Below are 19,853 nucleotides of genomic sequence, written 5' to 3' on the forward strand. Positions count from 1 at the left end.
AAGAGTAATGGTGGTGCTCTTGTGGGGGCGGATGGGGGGTTGCGTCTGGGAGGCAAAGGGCACAGAGGGAAGGGGGGCCAGGAAAGCAGCACTCTGGTTGACAAGGAGGAGCACATTAGCCAGGGCATAAAAGAAATCCAGTCACAAAATGCTCATCTCTAGCTTGGATTTATGTCCAAGATTCGTGCAAACAGCTGTCCAGGGATCAAGAGCCACCCCAGTCCAGGCCTCCACACCACAAGGCTCCAGCTGAGGGCCTGGCGGCTCCAGGCTGGGGCCCCTCGGCCGATGGGTGTCTCTCAACTGGAGATCGGCATCTGCCAGCAGTGTCCGCAGAGGATGGCAGGTCCAGGCCGATGGCACCTCTCTCCACTTGAGGGCACAGTAGTAGGCTTTTCCCAGTCACTCCAAAGGAGAGGCCCAGATGGACGCCTTCTGGATGGAGCCTCTCCAGTTTGCAGACCGTCCAGGTTTGGGCCAGGGCTCAAGCTGGCCATCCATCTCAGCCTCCCGAGTGGCTGCAGCTCTGGCCACACAGAGCCTGTGGCCTCTAGCTTTCCAGTCATCTGAAGTCAGCTGGCTCTGTGAGACGAGGTGGAGCCAAGGGACTGGTTTCACTGAGGTCCTTCACGGTCATTTTTGGTGGACTCTAAATAAACAAATTTAGGACTTAAAGATGAGGTGGTACAGTAGGTTTCAAAGTCCTATGGAAACAAATACAGTGAGAGTGGGGAAAAAACCAGGGTTGTTGGGTGTTAATGAGTGCCAGGCCATGGTCAAAGCACCTTAAGTACATTTGTCATTCAATCCTTGCCCAGACCTAGGAAGCAGGCAGATTATTACCCCTTTATGGGGGAGAGAAATGGGGCACAGGGGAGTTTTTAAAAACTTGCTCAAGGTCCCAGGTCTAGGAAGTGTTGGCACCCAGTCAGTCTGGTTCCAGATCCCAGAAATGGAGGAGTTCTGGGAGAAGGGACAGTCCTGTCCATTTGGCCACCCTCTGCCCTCATCAAAACAGACTCCTATGGCTCCACAGAACCCCTAGGGCTCCACGGGAAAACATGAGAAAGTGACTGACCAGCTCAACGCCTCCTCCTCCAAACCACACTCCCTCCGAGTTGCCCTGCAGCCTCTGCCCACACTATTGCAGGGGGGCCCTCGACCACCAGGCGTGGCAGGCTCCATTTCTGCACAGCTGCGACCTTTAGAAAACTCCCCTTTGTGCTGAGATGGACTTGGCCTCCCCATGGCTCCCACTAGTTGCGATTCTATTCCCAGAAGCCCCCACAGGCAAGATCCCAAGAAAGCCTCACAGAAAGCAAGGGAGAGACTAAGGGCCCAGAGTCCTTTGGCAACCAGCAAACAGACCATTTTAAAATGTCCAAGGCCTGCAGGCTATCCTTAGGATAAAGACCAGCCCTCCTGCTGGGGCTTACAAGGCCCTTGTGGTGGGACCTACCAACCTTGCTGACCTTGCCTTGCCTGCCTCCCTTTTCCATCTTGTTCCTGGTTCTAGCCAAGCCAGACTTCTGTCGATCCTCAAGTCAGCCACAGTTCTTCACTCCCTCCCACCAAGGCCTTTGCACTTGTCTTGGCCTCCCCAGCATCTTACACAGAGCATGGCACTTAGAGCATTAAACTATAATCAATGGAAGGAATGGTTTCAACTCCTTCATGATGCAGTCACCACCCCTTTCTTCACAACACTATTGGAGAAACTTGGGGCTCTCCTCCACTGAGATCAGCAGGTAGCAAGACTGCCCCCAAACTGGGACAATCCTGGCAGATTAAAAAATTATCTTTTTATAAATCAAGACCCATTACCAGGAGTCACACTTACCTGGTTCCGTAGGCCTGGCAGTAGGTAAGTCCATCACTTGGGAGCTCTGATTACGTACCCCTCCACAGGGCAGCCGCCAGGTGTATTCTGGCTGCAACAAAACTGGTGCTTAGTAATCAATAACCATAGTAGCAGCTACTGTGCCAGAATAGTACTAAGTTCATATTAATCAACTGTAACTGAATCCTTACAACAACCCAGGTTACCAACTCCATTTTACAGGTTGGCAAACTGAGGCTCAAAGGGGTGGAGTACCTTGTCAAAGGTCATCCATCTTGGCAAGTGGTCAAGCTTTGATTTGAATCCAAGGCTCTACAGTCCCACAGTACACTCCAGGGTTTAAAGATGCATGTAAGGAATGGTCATGGGGGAGAAGTGCGTGGGATAGGGGGCAGCTGGCACTGACCAGGTTGAGGGAGGGATGCCTGAGGGGCTGTGGCAGGGGCACTGCAGAGAATGAGAAAGCAGTCAGCAACTCTGGAGACAGAATGATAAGGAAAAAAAAGGAGGAAAACAGAAAAGGTAAACTGAGAAGGAAAAGAGAAGAAAAAGCGAAGGGAGAGAAAGCATGGTGAAGACTTTATACCTGCTGACATGTGGAGGTCATGAAAAAGGTCAAACTTCTGGCCTGGCTGGCAGGAGAGAGCCCTCCTGCTGGCCCTGCTTCCTTACCCAGCCTTTTCTGTCCCATACTGGGGCCCTTGAGCAACCCTGAGCTGGAAGGTCCTGCCCTGGGGATGGCAGGCTGCACATCAGTCTGTTCTCAAGGGGCCAAGGATGCAGGTTCTGACCCTCTCTGTTGACCTTGCCCTTGGCATGTGTCTGGCTGGCCTGTGTGTGTGTCCTGGAGTGAGGGAGGAGGCACAGACTCACCAGACGGAAGAGGCGTGAGTTGGGAAGTGGGGGCGGGTGCTCCATGGCCGTGGGGGGTGGTGGGTAGCGGATCTGGGACCAGTCCTCAAAGCCAGGGGGTGGCCCAATGGGGGGCATGGGTGGGTAGGCATAGGGGCAGGCCCCGCAGAGGTGCTCCGGGTGTGGCTCCAGGTGGTAGCGGTCTGCCGAGGTCTGCAAGAAAGGTGGCATCTGGCTCTGGTCTGTGGCAGGCTGCATGGGCCACCTCAGTGACATTCATCCCATCCCCCATTCTCCACTTAGAGTCTCAGCTCTCTGAAGACTGGCACGTGGCCATGGAAGGCTACACATGGGCCCAGAATATCACCTATCATGACAGCTGGTATGCCCTGAACACTTGTTCTCTGCCATATACTGTTCTAAATGCTCTAGTTGCGTTTTTTGTTTTGTTTGTAAAGCACTTAGCACCACGCCCTAAATAAAGGGACAGAGGACCTAACGTGTAGTCGAGCTCATAATTCATTCTGTTATTTGCTGGGTGTGTGTGTGCTCAGTCACTCAATCATGTCCGACTTTTTGTGACCCCATGGACTGTGGCCCAGCCTCCTCTGTCCACGGAATTTTCCAGGCAAGAATACTGGATCAGGTTGCCATTTCCTTCTCCAGGGGATCTTCCCGACCCAGGGATCGATCCCGAGTCTCTTGTGTCTCCTGCATTGGCAGACAGATTCTTCCCCACTGTGCCACCTGGGGCCTCGTTAGCTGGACACCTGAGCAACCAATGCCTCCCGTGTCAGACTGCGGCTCCCTGAAGGAGGTAAAATGCATAAGTACTGCCTCCTCCCTCAAGCCTGCTCACCTTTGCTTTCCTCTTCTGCTGTCTCAGGGCATCTTTCGCCTTTTCCTCATCTTTGAAGGCTTTTAGCTGAGAGAAAGAGGGAGGGAGAGAAGTCTGTCAGCAGAAGTGCTTCCTGGCCAGGCCTGGATCCAGGGCCTAAGCAGGGTGGACTGGCCAACACATGAGGCTGCCACTCTGGGTCGTCCTGCCTGGCCCAGCGGTGGGAAAGGGCCCTAGGGGGCAGAGCGTGGCCCAGGACAGGGACCGCGGGTGAGGCCTGCTCACCATGGGTGGTCTGAACACAGGTCAGGACGGCGGCAGAAGCCTCACCGCTGCTGTGCTTCGGCATTCACACCTTTTAGCTTCAGTGTGGCAAAGAGTGCATGGCTCAGAGCTAATTCCTACTTATGCTCTTTACAGGCATCAAAACTGATTGTGGAAAATCAGGGCTAGGAGAAGTAGAGAAGGGAGAGGACTTTCTGAGGGCCACAGAAATGTATCAGCAGAGCTGGAAGGAGAATCGGTGAGTGTCCTGCCAGCCAGAGTCGCCAGGGCCCTCCAACCCATGCACCCTCCCCATGGGCACAGCCAGCTGCCCTCTCCTGGGTCCCACTCTTCTCACCTGGGCATGGGACAGGGTGACCTGGGCTTGCAGTTTCTCCACCTGCTTCTTCAGCTCTTCCTTCTCTTCATTCATGCGCTCCCGGTCACTACGCTCCCTCTGGAAGTCCTCCTCAAAGATCTTCACCTAGAGGGGAGGTGGAAGGGAAGGGAGGAGGGGGTGAGGGAGGAGGGACAGCTCTGAGTGGGGGCTCAGACCTGCTCAGACCCAGAATCCTGGGCCTCTGATAGGAGTCAGACATCAGAGCTGGTTTTACCCTGTCTTGAAAATGCCTATGGGGAGAGGAAAAGGTGTACCTCTGGCCCCAACCCCAACTACAAACAGAGTATAGTTCTGGGTCCCTCGATCTTATATTTTGGGCTTCAACCTAGGGCTTTATTTGAAAAAAGGACCCATGGCTAAAAAACACAAAACTGGTCAACGGCCATCAAAATTAGTCCCATCCTTCCATTCTGCCGAGACCCATAGAGAGGTGGAGGCCACAGAAACAGTCTGAGTGGAGGAGTGGAGTTCAGGCCTCCTGGTGCCAAGAGCAGGGGGCCTACAAACCTCTCCCGAGGCTCTGGGGTGGGAGCTGGCACCCTGGCAGGGCAGGGGCGTGCGGGGCCCTGTCTCTGCAGTGTCACATCCTCACTGCACATCAGTGAGAAGCTGACCAGGCTCGGGACGCTTTAGAAGGATCCGAAGCATGACAGCAAATAGCACAGAAGCATGTGCGAGAACCAAAGCCTTCTCAACGTTCTTTAGTATTAATTAGTATTAATTTCCCTTAAATAAAGGGACAGAGGACTCAAGCACAAAGCCATGATCAGGCAGAAGTATCTAGCTAAAGTTTAACAACACAGTTTTGCCTTTACTGTATTGATTGCTTATAGTTACTTTCTAATTATGACAAATAAAAAATGGTTTTCCCATTTGCAGGAGAAATCTAAAGTTCCCTTTTAAATATATTTATTGAGTTTATTTAAACATATGCTTTCATGACATACACACTACTGTACATAAAGAGATAACTAATAAGGATCTACTGTACAGCACAGGGAACTCTACTCAATACTACACAATGACCTATATGGAAAAGAACCTGAAAAAGAGTGGATATATGTATAACTGATTCACTTTTCTGTACAACAGAAATTAACAGAATATAGTAAATCAAATATAGTCCAGTAACAGTTCATTTTTAAAACATAAATTTAAAAATTTTGTTTTCAAAATATTGGGGAAATAATAGCAGAGCTGGGGCATAGAAACGTTTCAATCATGACAGTGGTAGAGGAATGACCTAGATAGGGATACACTGCTGGCAAGGATAAACCTATAGCAGACAGGAGTCCTGGCCAACGGCCAGACAGGGGCCTGCAGATTACAGCTTGCGTGACTCAAGGTCCGTCCTAGGCCCTCAGGGATTCTCCAACTCCCCAGCTCCAACTGGGCACCACCTACCAAACCCGTTCCGCTCAACCTCACCTGCTGTTTCAGCAATTCGTTCTGCGTGAGCAGCTCCTGTTTCCTTAGCAGGCCTCCAGCTCCTTCTGGGCTCCCGAATGCTGTTGGAGAGGACGGGGAGGCCTGAATGCTCAGTGCTTCCTCCAGGGCCTGGAATCAGGAAGAAAGGAGATGGGTCCATCAGCAAAAGCCCTGGGAAGTCAGGTCCCATTGAAAGGGTCAGGCCCCACTGAAAGACCCCGATCATGATAAGGATAATAATAATAACCACCACTATTTAATAAATGCCATCTTATAGATGAACACTATACACACATCATTTTACTGAATCCTCTCCATAGTCCTATGAAGAAAAATTGTGACCTTCACCCTCATTTCATGGATGTGAAAACTGAGGTTCAGAGACTTGAAGGGATTTGTCCAAAATCAGACAGCTAGTAAGTGGCAAAGCAGGTATTCAAAGCCAGTATGTGCTCTTAACCAGCAGCCTAAACTGTGGTCTTTATGTAGAAGGGAGAAATCTCTCTTTCCCTGAGGTTAAGTGGCTCAATTCTTAGCACCCAGACCTAGAAAGAACACGAAGTCCTTTAGGGGAAGAAGCTCAATCTCCTGGACCTGCCCAGAGATTCTCCAGCTTCCATAACCCATTCCCACCAAGCCAATTCCTCCATCCCCAAGTCTTCTGTAGTTAGATTAGCCTGGATTTTAATTTTGATGTAACTAATATTTTACCTTTCCAACCCTGAAAATGGGCTGAAACATCACCAAATAATATTTTGAGATTTTTTTTGTAAAAGCCCTGTTTTACTACCTTCACAGAATACTTTTCCTTGCATAAACAGTGTGCTCACATTCTCTTGAAAGTTACGCATTAACTGGTTTTCTCCTTCCACCCTGTTAACATGTTGCTTGAGAACTTTGGAACACCTCTCAAGACTGGCCATCCTCATCACAAGCTAGACTTTAGCGCCCTGGACAGCAGGGCCTCTGTTGGCCATGTGACAGCACTGCTCACAGCGCCTCCCTGGACCCTGGGGAAACCTTGCCCAACTTGGACTCAGGCCCCTCTTTGTCTCCTTGACTCCCCCCAGAAACAAGAGGAAATTGCAAAGCTAGGAGTAAATTCAAGGGACTTTCCTGGTCCAGCAGCCAAGACTCCAAGCTCCCAATGCAGGGGGCCTGGGTTCGATCCCTAGTCAGGAAACTAGATCCCACATGCTGCAACTCAGAGTTCATATGCCACAACTAAAGATCCCACATGCTGCAACTAAGACATGCAGGCAAAGAAAATAAAATTGACGTACATGTATTTAAAGCGTAAATTCAGAATGCTCGAGGGAAGGCTATGACTGCACCTCCTCCTCCATCTGTCCCATTTTTCAGATGAGCAGACTGAGGTCCAGGGACAGGGAGAGCCTTGCGTTAGTCATCCTTACAAGTTTCTGTCCCCAGCTACCGCACAAAAACCTGGAGGGCAGTGATCCTGCCTGGGTCATCTCTACAACCAGTACCACATATAACATTCTGCCTGGATTTAGAGCCCCAAGTCCCCCAGCTTGGGCTAGATCATTCTTTTTAATGAGAACAAGTCCCAAAGCCCCACACTTGGCATCATCAATGCTTATCCAACACCAAAACCAAGTAGAGTCACCCCAGCAGGGCTGAGACCCAGTGAATACAAACTCACAACAGAGTCTACTGTGAGCAGAAAGAGCAGGCAGACAGAACAGGAGGAAAATCTGAGCCTTCGAGAAAGTTTCCTTTCAAAGCCTCTCCATCAGCTCACTCCTTTAACTCCTGCACTAGAAGGTGGACAGGGCTAGCATGATTCCAGCCAGGGTTCAGATGGCAAAACTGAGACTCGGATAGGTTACAGGGGCTATAACTGGGACTAGAACCATCCCCCAGCCCAGGCCACTGCCCCTCACCTTGGCTCAGAGCAGAGGGATCCCTTTACCTGGGCTCCCCTAGCCCTAGCCCAACCCCTGCCCCAGGCCGCATCTCCCTGGATCCCCCTTCTCGAGGGTAGGAACTCAGGCCAGAGCTCACTCCCTTCAGTGAGTTTTTCCTGAACACATGTTTGGTGCCAGGTGCTGGGGGTATGTGCCCTGGTGAAGACGCACACCTCCCAACACTGGATAGGAGGGTGGCTGTCAGTAAGTAATCACAAGAAAATGCCAGAAGGGTTTGAAAGAAGCTGCTGGTGCTTTAGCTATAGAACAGAGAAACTCCAAAGGCTTTAGCTATAGAACAGGGAAACTCGAAGGAGACTCGGGAAGGCCTTCCTGGGAAGCAGTGTTAGAGCTAAACCTGAACGATGAGTGAGTGCACTGTGTGAGCAGTCAGCACATCCCAGGGCCTGCCCAGCTCATCCAGCAGGGCACTCAGCATGCGGGGAGTGGGGCAGAGGCAGTAGAAACCCTGGGGCAGCACCTAGGCCCTCAGCACCCTTACCCTGACCCAGGAGTCACCCCTCCTGAGCTGAGGATTGAGGGTACCGGCCATGGGGTGGGCTCTGCAGCAGGGCTCCGGGAAGCCCTGCCCACCCCCGGACCTTGGCTGCACCCACCTTGTTGAGCCGCTGGATCTCCTTTTCCTGGTACTCCCGCTGCCGGGTGAGTGGGCTCAGCTGGTCCTGCAGGTACTTGACCTTCTGGCGCAGCTCCTTGGCCTCTGCTGTCAGATGCTCCCTGTCGGTCTGCAGGGGACACAGGGCTGGTGAGCAGGGAGCCTCTGCAGGAGGCCCGGACCCCCTGACTGCCTGCCTCGTCCCCGGGTGACCGCACCTCCCTCCCTCGCTCTCACTCCACAGCCCCACGATGCTCATGCACAAGCCCTGTGCAAGACACCCCCGTGAGAGTAGTAATGTCCACATGGTCCTGTCCTCAAGGATAGAGCAGCCCAGTTGAGTGGAAGGCCCCGGGTTCCATCACTACCTCCTCCAACAGCGAGGTGAACCCTTGGGCATTGTCACAGCCTTCTCTGGTCTAAGCTCATCTATCCACCATGGATAAGGGGTTCATAACAGGAGTCACAGATGGGCTTCAGGAGGTCCATGAGCCCCCACACTGAGTGCAAAATTTTGACTTCAATTTATAGAGAGAAAAGCCACAGTTTCTACCAGGCTCACACAGGGGTCTTCCACAACGCACAGAAAGTGATGTGATTCAGAGTCTCCAAAGGACCTCTCAGCTCTTACAGTCTCTAAGTCTAGTGGAGAAAAGACCCTCAAAGAGATAAATACAGCATGAGGCGGAAAGGCGTCCTCCACAGAGAAATAAAGTTCTGTGAGGTTAAAGAAAGAACACTCCTGCCGAAAAGAAACCAGGGAAGGCTTTAAGGTAGAAGCCCCGCTTCCATACATACTATGGAACAATCCAGGTTCTTTACCACAAACAGTCACAGCTGGAAAGGCCCTCAGAGAGCAAGTCCTAGCTCCTTTATAGGACTATCCAGAGGGGACTTACCCAAGACTACACTGAGCTAGAGCTAGACAAGAATCCAGGTCTCCTAATTCTGGTGTTCTTCATCCCCTTGCAAGCCAAGGGGAGGGTTTAAAATAGAAGAAGGCAGTATGGAGCAAAGGCCAGGCATACCCACATGAAACTATTTCTCTGTGTTTATGTGTACTAAGAGGCCTGGAAAAATACACCTAAGTGGAAACAGTGATGACCACTGGGGAGGGCCTGGAATTGGGGGTGGGGTGGTAAGGACAGATGGTCTGGGGAAACGCCCAACTATAACTGTTGTGTGAACATGCCAATATTCTACAAACTAGCTGGTGAGATGCTTTCAGCCGGCAATGACAGAGACCAGCCTTGGCTGGGTCTTGTGGGAACTGTTACAGGCTCCCATGTAAGAGGCTCTGGGTCCACATGGCCTGTATGGCCCCGTGTCCCTATCCACAGGGCCACAGAAGCTTTGTTCTGAAAATTCCACCTTTCCCCCAGCTGACCAGGAAGAGCATCAGATGCCAGGAACTTAGCCCACCCACTGACGGGAGCCAGGGCCAGGCCGACTGCCCCAGCTGTGACTGTGCTCTCATGAGAAAAGACTGGCAGTGTCCCCCATAACACACATCCCCAGGGACAGGGCGGTCACCAGGGCAGGCTGACTGCTTGGAGAAGGCCCCTGCTGATGGGAGAGAACTCTGAAATGCAAACCATGTTGGAAATGGCCATTTCTAAGTCAGGCAAAAGCAGCCTCTGCCTAGTTCTCATGAAGTTGAAAACATGGTGATACAAAATCTCCAAGGAGCCTGGGTGTCAAATGGCCTTTCCTCTTGAAGATGCCCTAGGATCAAGGCCTTGGCTGGTGTCAGTCACACACACACGGGTCAGATGCTCCTTCTTCAGGGGACTGTTCCTGCTCCCCAGCACACACCCCCCGAATGAACCTGATCTCCCTTCATGTTCTCTCCCTGTACCTTCTGTGTTGTACTTAACACACGTTTACTCATTCACTTCTGTAATTAGATGTTCTACGTCTCTTCCCCCAGGGGCGGGGTTGGCCGTTCACTGCTGACTCCGTTTACCCAGCTGCGCCTGGCGCGTCGCTGTTGAATAGTGACCGGATGAAGGACTAAAGGAAGCTCTAATGCTGGAGCCCCTCCCCGACAACAGCCATCACCACTGTGCAGGTTCCACGGCACCCACCCCCATCGAGTGTACTAGCAGGCCTGGGGAATCTTTTCACGTTTTGTGCTTCCCTGTACAGTTCCCTAGACCATGAGACTTTAACAAAAAGCTCTCCGTATGAAAAAAGAAAAAAATGAAAAACATACCTAATCCAATCTCAATTTTCAGATGGGAAACTGAGGCAGAGCTCAGGAAAGCGCTTTTGCCTCAGGCCACACAGTCCTTGAGTACCAGAGTCAGAGAGGGAACTGGGTCTCCCAACCCCCACCCCCAGCTCCTGGCTGATGGGGAGGAGAGCAGGCCTCTGGAGCTGAGTTTGCGAGACCCACAGTCATACTTGCCTCCTCCATTTCTATCTTGGACTTGGCCAGGAGCAGCTTGCGGTCAAAGTCACGCTGCTTCTGCTCCCGCTCAGCCTCCAGGTCAGTCACCTGCTTCTGCAGGTCCGCCAGCTTCTGTCGCAACTCCGTGATCTGGGAGCAGAGGCAGGAGAGAGGGAGGGTATGAGGGCCAGGGTGGACACATACAGACCAAGGCTGTGGCGAGGCAGCAGCATGCGTGGCGCTGAGGATGCCCTGAGAGACCAGTGGAGAAGCAGGGGTGCGGCCTGGAGTTCCCATCACCCTCACAATACCTTCTGCTCGTACTGCTGCTTCATGGACCGGAAATGCTGGTCCCATTGCTTGTTCACTTCCAGCAGCTGTGGGGGAGAGACTGGGGTTATCAGGAGATTAGCAGAGGACCAAAGAGAGCCAACGCCACCACCACCAGCTTTGCAGGCACATCGTGCAGCGTGTGTGGGTGGTGGGTCCACATGCTGCCTTGATCCTGTGCTTCTCACAACTTTTCCTCAAAGTGAGTCAGCTTTATCAACTGCCACATTTTACCCTCACCAGGAAAGCAAGACTAACACCAAGACACAGAAACAGTACATAATTCTGGTTTAGAATTATACCAGAATTATACCATGGGTGTGGGACCCACACCCATGCAGAGGGCAATTCGGGACTATGTATTAACTTCAAGTTCTCTTTAGCCACATAATTCCACTCTGAAAGAGGTAGCCAAGAGAAGCACTTGCTCAAGTGTGTAAAAAATATGTGTATTAGTGATCATCTCAACAGCATTTATATTGCAAAAAAAAAGATCGAGGCAAACCTGAGCATGGGAAGTAGGCTAAGGAAATGGTAGAATTAAACAGAAAATGGAGCACAGCACAGCTACTCAGAAAGCTGGGTGCCTGATACATTGCCTATGTTCTGAGATGACACTAATTACTTGCCATAATTTTGATATATCAACAATTCTTCAGTGAAGGAAAACAATCCATCATTAAATTAATAAAACAATGGAAAGGGCATCCTTCCAATTCCAAAAACATTAAAATATGATAAAAAGTACTCAGAATTAGAGAATCACAGAGTATACTTTTATATATAAATATAATAAATACCCTCAAAGATACAGCTAATTTTAAGAAAGGAAAAAAGCAATCTGCAATGTGGTATTTTGATATCATTTTTAAAAACATCATACATCAGTAAGTACACAGACAAAATTCAGGAATATGCAAAGAACTGTTATCAACTGTGGTCATTTCCAGGAGGTGAGACACTCCATCTTTTCATAATGAGTATTTTTTTATATTATCTTTGTAATAAAAAATATATATATCTTACAGCAATACAGAAAGAAAACTAAAATGAATATGCGCCTAAACAAAAGACCAGTGGAGCCTAACTTTCAAATGTGCTGGAGGACAAGGGAGGGCAGAGAGGCCCAGGGATTGAGACAAGGGCCTGAACTGCGTGGAAAGGAGAGGCTCAGTCAACGGAGAAGATCAGGCTCCCACCTCTGGTCCAGAGACATCAGGGCGGAACACGCATGAGACACAAGGAAGAGCCTCCATTTCTGGAGACTCTCGGCTGATTGGGAGCAGTGCTACAAGCAGGTAAGGGGTCTCTCCTTCTGTGACAGACCCTTCCTGAACCAGCTGCATGGTGACAGGTGACAGGCTCCCCATTCCTGATGCTGCACTTGCCTCCTATCACAACCTCTCGCCACCACTCAAGGTTCACCATGGGAGCCTTTCTAAACTAAGCCCCCTTCAACAATGATAGGCCATGCCCTGAATGCCATGTGCTCAGAGCGACTCCTATGGGCAGGGGGACTGATTACGAGACAAGAGCCCAGAGCAAGGCAGCATGTCTCATCCTTGGGCAGATGGTTCAGTGGTCACCATGACAGCTCATCACAGAGACCAGTCAGAGCCAGGGGCCAGGAAGGGCCTTTGTCCTGCTGGCCCCGGAAGGGGGAAAGGATCTTCCCTGACCCCCACCACCCCCTCCAGCCACTTACCTCTGTGCGCTGCTGCTCCAGCATCCTCACCTTCTTCTCAGCCGCACCCAGGGACCCCACCTCTGGGATTTTACTTGTCGTCACACCAGCCTGAGGAGGAACACAGAGGGGCCTACAGCAGAGCCTCACACAGCAATTCTCTCGCCCACTCAGTGCGCCTCCAAGGCTACTCACCCCTGAGACCCAGCCTCCTGTCTCCTGCCCCTCTACCCTCTCACCCACCAGTCCCAACCATAACTGAGCCTCTTACATCCACACAGACCATTATTCCCCTTCCCCAATCCTCAGTGGCTCCGAGGCCCTTTTTACCCCCACCCTCCTCCCCATAGACACTTCTTTCCCTGTTCAGGCTCTATCTCTATGGCACTGCCAGCTGCCCTCCCCTCCTCCACGCATCAGCCAAAAGTCCTCTGAAGGCAAGAGTTAACTATTTTTAAAAATACTTTATAAAGTGTTTATTTTTAAAATGTTTTATTAAAAAATATACAAGTAAAAACACGTGTGCATGTGTGATCAGTACATGTATTTCCTTGCTCTGGCCTCTGAGGGCCTAAAGCAGTGTCACTCAGGTAACAATGAGCACAGATCTTGGTTTCTAAATAGCATTCTCCAACAAAAAGAAACAGGGCTCCTTGGAGAAGTGGTTAACGTCATGGCTGGGGCAGAGAAAATATAAGGTGAGTATGGAGCAACTTGTGACACTATAGAAAGGAAGGAAGTTTTCAATCATCATCAGAAGAAGAAAGGCATGTCAAATGGGCATAGGAGACAACTTGGAAGAACTTCCTATGACCAAAGCAGGAAGAATTTGAACAAGAAAATAAATCACGGCGGTGTTGGGTTATAAGCCAAAGGATAAAATATCCTTGAGTCCACATTAATAGAAACAGATGAATAAAAAAATAAATGGGGGAGAAGGGACAAGAAGAATTCCAATTAGTAAACAGAGAAGGAATGAGGGAAATCCAAAATCACCATAAGAAGGCTGTAGTGATAATCACGGCAGTCAAGATCTGCCAGTGTTTACTAAAATAAGTATAAAGAGAAACAGCGCCATTTGCAGTCTCAAGTATACCCTGGAAAATAAATATTAATTACAAAAGAAAAATTAGTCTCTTTATTATGGAGAAACCTGACAGACAGACCCTCAGCCAAATGGTCAAGACTGGGTGTAAATGGACATACTGATATCACGTACCCTTGACGTGTTACAAGATGTCACTCCTGTGGTCTTCTTGTCCAAATCCACAACATCAGTCTAATTATAAGAAAACACCAGAGGAGCCCAAATTGAGGGACATTCTACAAAATAGCTGAAAGCCTCAAGCTCATGAAAGACAAGAACCACTGGAGCTGTCACAGGCAGAGGAGACTGAAGAGTTGGTACAACTAAATACAATGTGAGATCCTGAATTTGATCCTAGTACAGAAAAAGGGCACGAATGAGAAACAGGTGAAATCTGAACCAAGTCTGCAGTTTAGCTAATAGTATCATGGCAATGGTCATTTCCTGGTGTTGATCACTGAACCATGGGTACGTAAGATGTCAAGGCAATCGGGAGATGGGCACTCTCTGCACTATTCTGCTACTCTTCTGCACATCTACAGTTACACCAAAATAAAAAGTTTAAAAAAAAACTTTTTAAAAATATGAAGCGTTGAGGTGAAACAGCAGGAGGATGTCATCAATTCAGAAATTGAACACCAAAAAAAAAGAAAAGGAAAGAAACTGAACAGCAGTTCTACCTCTAAGGCCCTGCATGATGTAGGCCAAGGTCCACACTCTCAGTACAAGATCAAACAGGACAGGCCCCAACCTCTGACATCCTGTAGGCCTGACAGCATTTGTCCTGGAGTCACTGTCCACATTCTCTCCACTCCTTGCCCTCCCACTGCCCCCCATCACACACACACGCACACACACACACACACACACACACTCCCCTGTGACTTGGCAGGGTTGTCCCGAATGAACTGGTGAGGCTCAAGCGCTCCTGCAGGCTAAGGTCTATAAGTACACCACAGAACCCAGAAGGAAGGGGAGAGGGCTAGGGGAGTCCTCCAGGAATGCCACCTCCTTTAAGAAAAGTGAGAGATGGGCCTGCCCCTAGAAGCCTGATGCCTCCTGGAGGGGAGCTGTGCTTAACATTACCGGGGAAGGAAGAAGAGGGGGGTGCTCCTGGAGATGCACCCTTAAGCTACACAGAGAATGAGTGAGTGTGAATGAAAGTCGCTCTGTCGTGTCCGATTCTTTGTGACATCATGGACTGGACTCCAGGCCAGAATACTGTGTGGGTCCCCTTCTCCAGGGGATCTCCCCAACCCAGGGGTCAAACCCAGGTCTCTGGCATTGGAGGTGGATTCTTTACTAGCTGAGCCACCAGGGAAGCCCCTGTCCACAGAGAAGAGAGACCAAATCTGTCACTAAAAGTGACCGTCAGTGTTCAGTTTACCACTTGCCAAGTGCTAAATCTACTTCACAGGCATCACATCACTGAACTCTCCAATCATCCTCTGAGGTAGGTGTTATTATCTCCATCTCACAGAGGAGGAAACCGAGGTCAGAAAGTTCATGTAACCTGTCCAAGGTGGCAGCGCTGACAAGAGGTGGGTTGAACCTGCATTTAACCCACATGTAACTGCAAGGCACAGGCTTCACCAACACCTGCTATGCAAGCCTCTTATGGTACCTTCCTCCCTGGCAAGGCAGTAAGAGCATCTGGCCTTCCTAGACACCAGTGATGTCAAGGGCTTTGGAAAAGTGAAGAGGGCTGCCTATACACCACTGTGAATACAGAGGAGATCAGGAGAATCCACAAGGCACTCCCACAGGAGGACAGACAAGGCAGGCCCTGATGTGAGGCATAAGCAGAAGAAGAGAGGGGCTTCATGAGCTGTGAATCAGAAGGCCATTCATTCATCAGCATGTCATCCTGTCACCCCACGTCTGCCTGATAGCAGCAGGTGGATACAGGAATCTGGACAGTGTGATGTCACACGGCCTCTCCAAACCTCCTGCCATAAACAGCCATGGCAGTCTCATGGATTAAGAGTCCCTGCCTTGCCTCCCTGACATGTAGAGAGGAAGTCCAAACCAGATAATGAATTTGCAAATCCTGGGTTAATTCTACCTTGTCACATAGTAATAAGGAATTAAGTTATTAGGATAATTATTGCTATTATACAAGTGTGGGGATTGTTAAAGACACTGATGGCTGTGCAGCCATTAAACCTCATTAGAGAAGAAAAATATGTCAGTAAAAAGCTGCTACTCAGCTCTGCAGGAAGACACAGACCAGGCGAGGGGCCAGCCAGCTCCCATGCAGGAACTGGATGTGACCCAGCACTGGGAGCAGCAGTGGGGAGGAGGCAAGTGGGCCCAGGGTATTTGAAGGCCTTGTTGAGTCAGCCCACACCCTCTTCTCTGCATGTCAGAGGCTCCCGGAGCACGACCACAGGAGCTTAACACAGTCCCCTCAGGGGCTCTCTCAACCTAACCTCCTAATTCCACTAGGAGTATCTGAGACATTAAACTGATTCTGGGAGCCACCCTATAAGAGAGACTGACAAACTGGAATGAGTTTAGGGGAGATGCCCAGACAGCACAAATGACTGAAGGAGTTGCAGCTATTCAGCCTGGAGAAGGTATGGGGACCCCACAGAACCACAGTCACAGCCCACAGGCCAAGCGTATGTTCCAGGGAATGGGACGCTCCCTGTGGCTGGCAGCAGAATATGGGCTGAGAAGTGGAAGCTCCAGGGAGGTGGACTGTCAGAACAAGCCAAGGAAATGCTGTCTAACAACTAGAACCTTCCAGCAGTGGGACTGGCTCGCTGCCCCGGAGGCTGGGCACTGGCCATCGGGCTCTGGGGAAGGAGTTTCTGACCACATACCTGCTGCGGTGCCGCCGCCCCCTTCTTGCCTGCGCCTTCCATCTTTGGTGAGCCTGGCCGCCCGGAGGCACCGTCTTTACTGCTGCTCATCAACAACTTCCTAAGTTCCAGGTTTTCCTCCCTGGGTTGGAGGCAAACAGAGAGGTCATACTGCCGGCCCCAGGTAGAGGAGACAGGGCGTCTCAGACATCTCACTTGTCTGAATTGAAGCTGAGTCCTGGGGAGTAAGGAGAGTCCTTGAGACCTGCCCTCAGGTGGAACTACAAATGGCATCCTCATGCCACTCTGCAGGACCTCTCTGGAATTCTCTGATCGTCACCAACAATCCATCCCCAACTATGGGATGTCTGTATACGTGAGATCTTCAGGATACACCCACACTGCATTAAATAACCCTGGACTGGGACATCCTGGTGGTCCAGTGGTTAAGACTCCAGGCTTCCACTGCGGGGTGTGGGCTTGATCCCTGGTCAAGGAACTTAAGATCCTGCATGCTGCATGGTGTGGCCAAATAAGGAAATAATTCTGGATCACACTCCCTGAGAAACTTCCACCCTTTCCAATTATCCTCAGACATCCTGCACAGGGTAAGTCTCAGTTTGGTGCTCAGGTCCTGAGCGCCTCTCCAGCGCTTGCAAATGTCCCGTGTTGACTGAGAAAGAGCAGCCTTCAAGGTTCAGAGCCTTTAGTGGGCAATTCACCAGAATTAATCATCTTTCCATTTTTGTTGTATTTATTGTTGGAGGCATCTTCTATTTATTCCAAGTAATGTTGTTTTCCAGTTACTCTAGTGTAAGTTTTCTTTATAATAATCTTCAGTAAAAACATGATGCAAATTAAATTATTAAGTAAATAATAAAGTAGGTGATAAAAGATACAAGACAAACGGTGATGTGGATTCACGCATGACTGAAATATGGATTTCTTCGTATTCTGTTTGCCAGCTGGGTTTCATGTGAAAATAGCCTCAGTTTCCCTCTGCAGGGTGAGGGGTTTGGCCCACATGATCTCAAAGGGCTGAGCTCTGATGGTCAAGACCAGTGTTTCTCTGGGGTGATCCTTGACCCACTTATATACTCCAACTACAGAAAATGTGCTTATGGGCCCACTGGAAAATGCAGACACCTAGGTCTCGCCCCAGACCCACTGAATCAGAATCTCAGCACAGGAGAGAGGGTGGAGAGTGCAAACTTTCAATGCCTTTCCTGACCCTTGGTGATTCTGACGCACAACTAAGTCTGAGACCAGGAGCCAGCCCAGAAGAGCATTCCCTGACAGTTCTCAGGAAACAGAGCAGGACAGGATGGTGACCAGCAGAGGGCAGCAAAGTCCAGAGCTCCGTCTCCAACAGCCAGCAAGCTGTTGCTAACAGGCAGGTTCCCAAGGTAGGAGTGCACTTTCGTCCAGACCTTCTGAAGCTCTGAAGGCACTTTATACACAAACACTACTCACGGTATTAAATGGACCAGAGAGGAAATACTTGACGAGGAGGACCAAGACACCTGACATCCAAAGCAGAGCTGGGCACAGGGCTCAGCGCTCTCAACCCAGAAATCAGTTCCACACACCACTGCCCGCCTCTCCCACCCAGCTCCTCACACCTTCTCTGTGGGGCCTGGACTTACCGCAGCCTCTCAGCAGCCTGATCCCGCTGTTCCAGGCCCTTATCCAGCTTGGACTTCAGGGCCTCGTTCTCTTTCCGAAGCTGCTCACAGAGCGTCTGCAAGGCAGAGAGAGGGAGATGGGGGCAAAGTAAGGGAAGGAGTGCACCCCAAATGCAGAATGATGCTGGAGGTCGGGGGAGGCACTATAACCACACCACGTCCCAACACGATATCCCCATTGCATGGCCTCACCCAATTCCTCTTGGGACAGCAGGAGTCAAGCCAAAGTCCCACCCAGGCTCCTCTTGGCATCAGCTCCCTCAGGAGCCAGCCATGAGGAGGCCTGACCAAGAGTCAGCCACAAGGCCTTCTGGTCCTCCAAGGTCATCCCTCCCCCTCTGTTCCCACAGCCTAAAATGCTCTTCCACACCAGCTGTCCCCTGGCTGACTTCTACTCCTGCTTCCGGCCTTGGCCTAGATGTCAAACCTCCTCCGAGAAGTCCTCCTTGACTCCCACATCTCAGGTAAGCCAGGTCACCTCCGTTATCCTTGCCCACAGTCTCCTGCCCTCACCCTCCTGGTACCTGTGACAATTACAGCCACAGAATCATCAGTGTCACTACTTTCTTTGTGTCCACCCACCCCACCCCTACTAGTCCACAAGCTTCCAGAAGGCTGGGGTCCCCTCACCACTCTCTTGTCCCCTGCAGGACACCCACCTAGCCCAGGGTCCAGCTCAGCTCAACACTCAATCCCGCTGAAGGAACATACAACCGAATGACTGAACTGCCAAATTAATGAAGGACCGTGAAGATCTGAGTCCTAAGAGACCTAGAGCTTAGGCGATTTGGAGAATGAATGAGGCATCAGAGGGGGGCCGGTTGTGAGGTTGTCAGCTGGCAAGTGGGAAGACAGGGTATCGGGTCAAGACCTCACCAATTTCCAGTGTGGCTCAGGATTCCCTCACTTTTGAGGCACATTTCCTTCCCTTACAAAGTGGAGAAACTGCACCTCTCCTGCCTCCCTTACAGGGCTGCTATGAGGACCTACAAGACTGGGAGAACACAACAGCCTCGTCAGCTGCCAGGCCCTCGATAACCTTTGAGGATGCGTGTTTGAAGTGCTGTGAGGTGGGGGACGTGGAAGACAGGCAGCCAGATTCAGGGCCTCACAGACGGAAGGAAGGGAGTGGCTAACGAGTAACGGTGACACACCAGGTCAGGATGAAACGACTCAATCTTTCAACAGATATCTAGTGAGCACCTAACCTGTGACCCATACACAGTGGGGTGCTCTGCCACTCACCACCTCAGTGGAGCCTCACAGCTTTCCCAAAGCTACACAATTCAGCTTACAAAGCAGAAACAAGCCCCTGCCACACAGAACAGGAGGGAAAATGTTTATAGTGTGCAGGGAGATTTCAGAGCTGCTTGTTTCCACAGCCAAATCCAGCCCCTGTGACAGCCTGGAACTCGACGGTGATCAGACGTGAAGGAGCAGAAAACCATTATGCCTGACTGCAATGCCCAGCAGAGGCCTCATGCCATGCCTGGCCTTGGAAATGCTGAGGGAACCAAGAAACGAATCAATGAAAGAATGAGGAGGGACCTGATTAATCTACCTCCACCCACAGGCTGGGAAAATACACAGGATGCCACGGCCCTGGGTGGGGCCTCCAGGGAACAGAACATCCTGCTTTGGGCACTAAGAGGTCAGGACGAGGCCTCACGTGCTATCCTTCTGGGCAAGAGGCAAATAC

At 50.6% G+C, this 19,853-nt stretch overlaps 1 protein-coding gene across 2 annotated transcripts in view; it reads right to left on the reverse strand.

Annotated features, from left to right (window-relative positions):
- Positions 1–140: 140 nt before the first annotated feature.
- Positions 141–19,853, reverse strand: part of TNIP1 (TNFAIP3 interacting protein 1) — a 44,316-nt gene continuing 24,603 nt past the window's right edge. The window contains 12 exon segments of one of the 2 annotated variants that reach the window (NM_001024554.4): positions 141–649; positions 1,841–1,927; positions 2,714–2,905; positions 3,552–3,617; positions 4,153–4,278; positions 5,623–5,751; positions 8,171–8,299; positions 10,580–10,711; positions 10,873–10,938; positions 12,597–12,686; positions 16,491–16,611; positions 18,116–18,210. In NM_001024554.4, coding sequence (NP_001019725.2) covers positions 1,874–1,927; positions 2,714–2,905; positions 3,552–3,617; positions 4,153–4,278; positions 5,623–5,751; positions 8,171–8,299; positions 10,580–10,711; positions 10,873–10,938; positions 12,597–12,686; positions 16,491–16,611; positions 18,116–18,210 — 1,200 coding nt within the window. In that variant the 3' untranslated portion in view covers positions 141–649; positions 1,841–1,873. 2 annotated transcript variants of the gene reach the window in all.

Source organism: Bos taurus, chromosome 7 (assembly GCF_002263795.3).
Source record: "Bos taurus isolate L1 Dominette 01449 registration number 42190680 breed Hereford chromosome 7, ARS-UCD2.0, whole genome shotgun sequence".
Taxonomy (NCBI): Eukaryota; Metazoa; Chordata; class Mammalia; order Artiodactyla; family Bovidae; genus Bos; species Bos taurus.